This window comes from Atta cephalotes (genome assembly GCF_000143395.1).
Source record: "Atta cephalotes unplaced genomic scaffold scaffold00004, whole genome shotgun sequence".
NCBI classification, from domain to species: domain Eukaryota; kingdom Metazoa; phylum Arthropoda; class Insecta; order Hymenoptera; family Formicidae; genus Atta; species Atta cephalotes.
In genome coordinates, this window is record NW_012130068.1 from 7,979,524 (window position 1) to 7,982,364 (window position 2,841).

The 2,841-nt window shown below is 29.1% G+C and overlaps 1 protein-coding gene across 1 annotated transcript in view; it reads right to left on the reverse strand.

Moving 5' to 3' along the window:
• The window catches only part of LOC105626187, a 7,803-nt gene extending 6,468 nt beyond the window's left edge, over window positions 1-1,335 (reverse strand). Inside the window, exons 1-4 of the mRNA XM_012207495.1 lie at window positions 1,094-1,335; window positions 850-972; window positions 664-754; window positions 342-481 (exon numbers count right to left, since the gene is read on the reverse strand). Coding sequence (XP_012062885.1) covers window positions 342-481; window positions 664-754; window positions 850-972; window positions 1,094-1,335 — 596 coding nt within the window. The remainder of the gene's footprint in view (window positions 1-341; window positions 482-663; window positions 755-849; window positions 973-1,093) is intronic.
• Window positions 1,336-2,841: the final 1,506 nt, after the last annotated feature.

The following is a 2,841-nucleotide window of genomic DNA, read 5'->3' on the forward strand; positions in this document are numbered from 1 at the left end:
CTGAAAAAATTCTTAGAGCTCTATGAGAAGAAAATAAATAATTTTTATCTCTTGCTGTTTTTTGGTAAAGTTGAAAGTATTTGAGTAAAAAATTATTGAAAATTAATATTCTGCGATTTTTAGTAATTAATATCTTATTAACTATTGCAAAAATTGCAAAATGGTACAGAAGTTTTCGACTTAATTTAGTTCGTTCTATTCCTATTGCGAGAGTTTTATCATTATTTATCAAATATTCTAATATTATATATTTCAATAGCCTTTCTAGATGGTTAAAGAAAGGAAAAAAAAATGATAATTAAATTATGATGGAATAGACTTGAATTAACTTGCATTCTTACATAGATTTATATGGCAGAACGCTATAATCAAGTAAAAATTGTGCGTTCCAGAAATGAAGAAACAAATGGATGAATTGTGCGGTATAGATAATTATGGGCACGGAGATGTCACTCGCGTTCTTCTCTAAATTCATTAACACCTGAAATAAATATTTAACTTATTTTCCTTTTTTTTTGGTTATTGCACTGGTCAAATTTATCCTGATTATGAAGACGCTGGAAATTATTTTTCTTTCATAATTTTTTGTTCGTTGTTGTTAAAATATGTATAATAAAAATTTCAAAATTAGTTGTAATATGAAAAAGAAAAGTTGATATATACTTGTACACCAGCTAAACTGCCGCAGATCATATTTAAGTTAAGATTTATCAGAAATATCTTTGTAAATAATTCTTCGATATTTTCTGCAAATCTGTGAAATGAGAATACTAAACGATTAAATTAATATGTAAATATGTAAATATTACTTAACAGTAGAAATGGTTATCATTATTTCTTTATACATACTCTATCACATCGAGATGTCTACGCAAACAGTGTAAAGTTTTGTTATAATTGTTGTCTTTAATCTTATCTGATTTTGCATTGAAATCGTTCGCGTTATTTTTTCCAATGTTCTCCAGTACATTTCTATAATGAAAAATGCCAATGTTTTTGACAAATTCAGATTTTTATATAATGAATCATTGAAAAAATCGATAGCAATTTAAGAAGAGTATTGTTATCTTTTCATAATAAAAGAAGAACTTACCCAATAATCGAGAACATTCCACAAGCATGTTGAATTAAAACATAGTACAAGTTGTCAACCGCTATTGTGGCGAACGAACGAGTAAACACGGCCATATAATTATGCATTGCTATCGGATATATATATTGATTGAATTTTTCGCCATATTCAACATTAAAAGGTAATCTCGATGCAATTGGTATAGAAGATTTTGTCGTATTGGAAATATCCGTAATCAGACTCACTATGATTGGTTTAAGCATGAAAAGGGTCGTCATTGTGTGCACAAAAACTAGAATAAACGATATTCGTAGAAAGACCTTTAAGCCATATGTTTAAATATGTTTAAAGTATCGATTTTTTTCACAGTACTTTAAGAAATATTCTTTTTAAGATGCAATAACAATATTTTAGAAGATCGCGGAGATTGTGATCCAAAATGCGCACTTATATATAAATATATAAGTATATAAGTGTGTTTAAGAAGTTTCTACAATTATATACACACCTGCATAAAATGTCGCCAGATACTGTCCATATCTTGTATGCTGTTGCAGAATGATTCTTTCTACGTCTGTATTTATTGATTGCCAATCCTTTTGTATTGTATTAAGACAAATCTTTACCTAAACACATGTCATATTTCTTGCCATTGTAACATTTTTTCATATAAAAGTCCAACGTTAATACAAGTTTGGAAATTCATCACTTACTTTCTTGCTGTTTAACATTATAATTAATAGTTTAGAGCTGAATAATATACTGATAATTAGAGATGGCATACTCTCGAACACGTCATCGAGAGTTACAGAGTCAATTAATAAATAAAGTACCTATATTGGAATCAGTAAAGTGAAATGAAAAAATTAATCAACTTTTGTATAATTTATAATCAAAAAGATATAAGGTAAGTCCGGATCATAGATCCTATCGGATGATAAACCCTATCTTCCTTATTTTAGTGTTATTTGATCGTTTGTAGCGCCACTCTGTTGAGCAGTGTTGTGACATGTGTTGAACGAGGTAAGTGCAAAAAGTTGTTTCTCATTCATATGTCGTAAGTTAAATGCGTTTATTTGTGTAATAGTAGCCTTTGACGACCCGAGAAATTTTCAGCGCTATTTCTTCGAGTTCAATTTATTCTTAAATTTTGAGTTATTTCTATGGCTATTATATCTAATCATGAGAATTTTAGAAGGCATTTTAGAAAGAAAAATTTCTATTGGACAATATTTCAAATTAACCTTAAAAAATTAGCTCCGCGCAGTACTTATACAAACGGGACAATGCTGATTCTATAATGAATCGGTAATCTTAAGTCTTATCGGTGAAGTTAACCAATAACCAACTTGTACGACTAAGGCTGATTGACCAATTTTAAGACTAATACACGTATTTATAGTCAGATCTTGTACTTAAGGCTTCCTTAAATTTATCTTTAGATGCTCAGTAGTCAATAAAATAATTCATAAAATATCTAAAGATAAATTTAAGGAAGCCTTAAATATAAGGCCTAACTATAAATACGAGTATAAGACTTCTGACTATTGACTCATTGTAGAATCAGTATTAGCCTCATTTTTCGTAGTATAAGCCTCACCGTTATGAGTTGTGGCGAACTCACTCATTGTAGGTCTCTAAATCTGATCTCTAAATCTGAAAGTGAATAATCACCGATATCAGTGTCAAATATGACTCTAATAACAGTGAATGAAACATAATATGAGATCTCTAACCTAGCTTTATTACGTGATCTAACTAATCTTGTT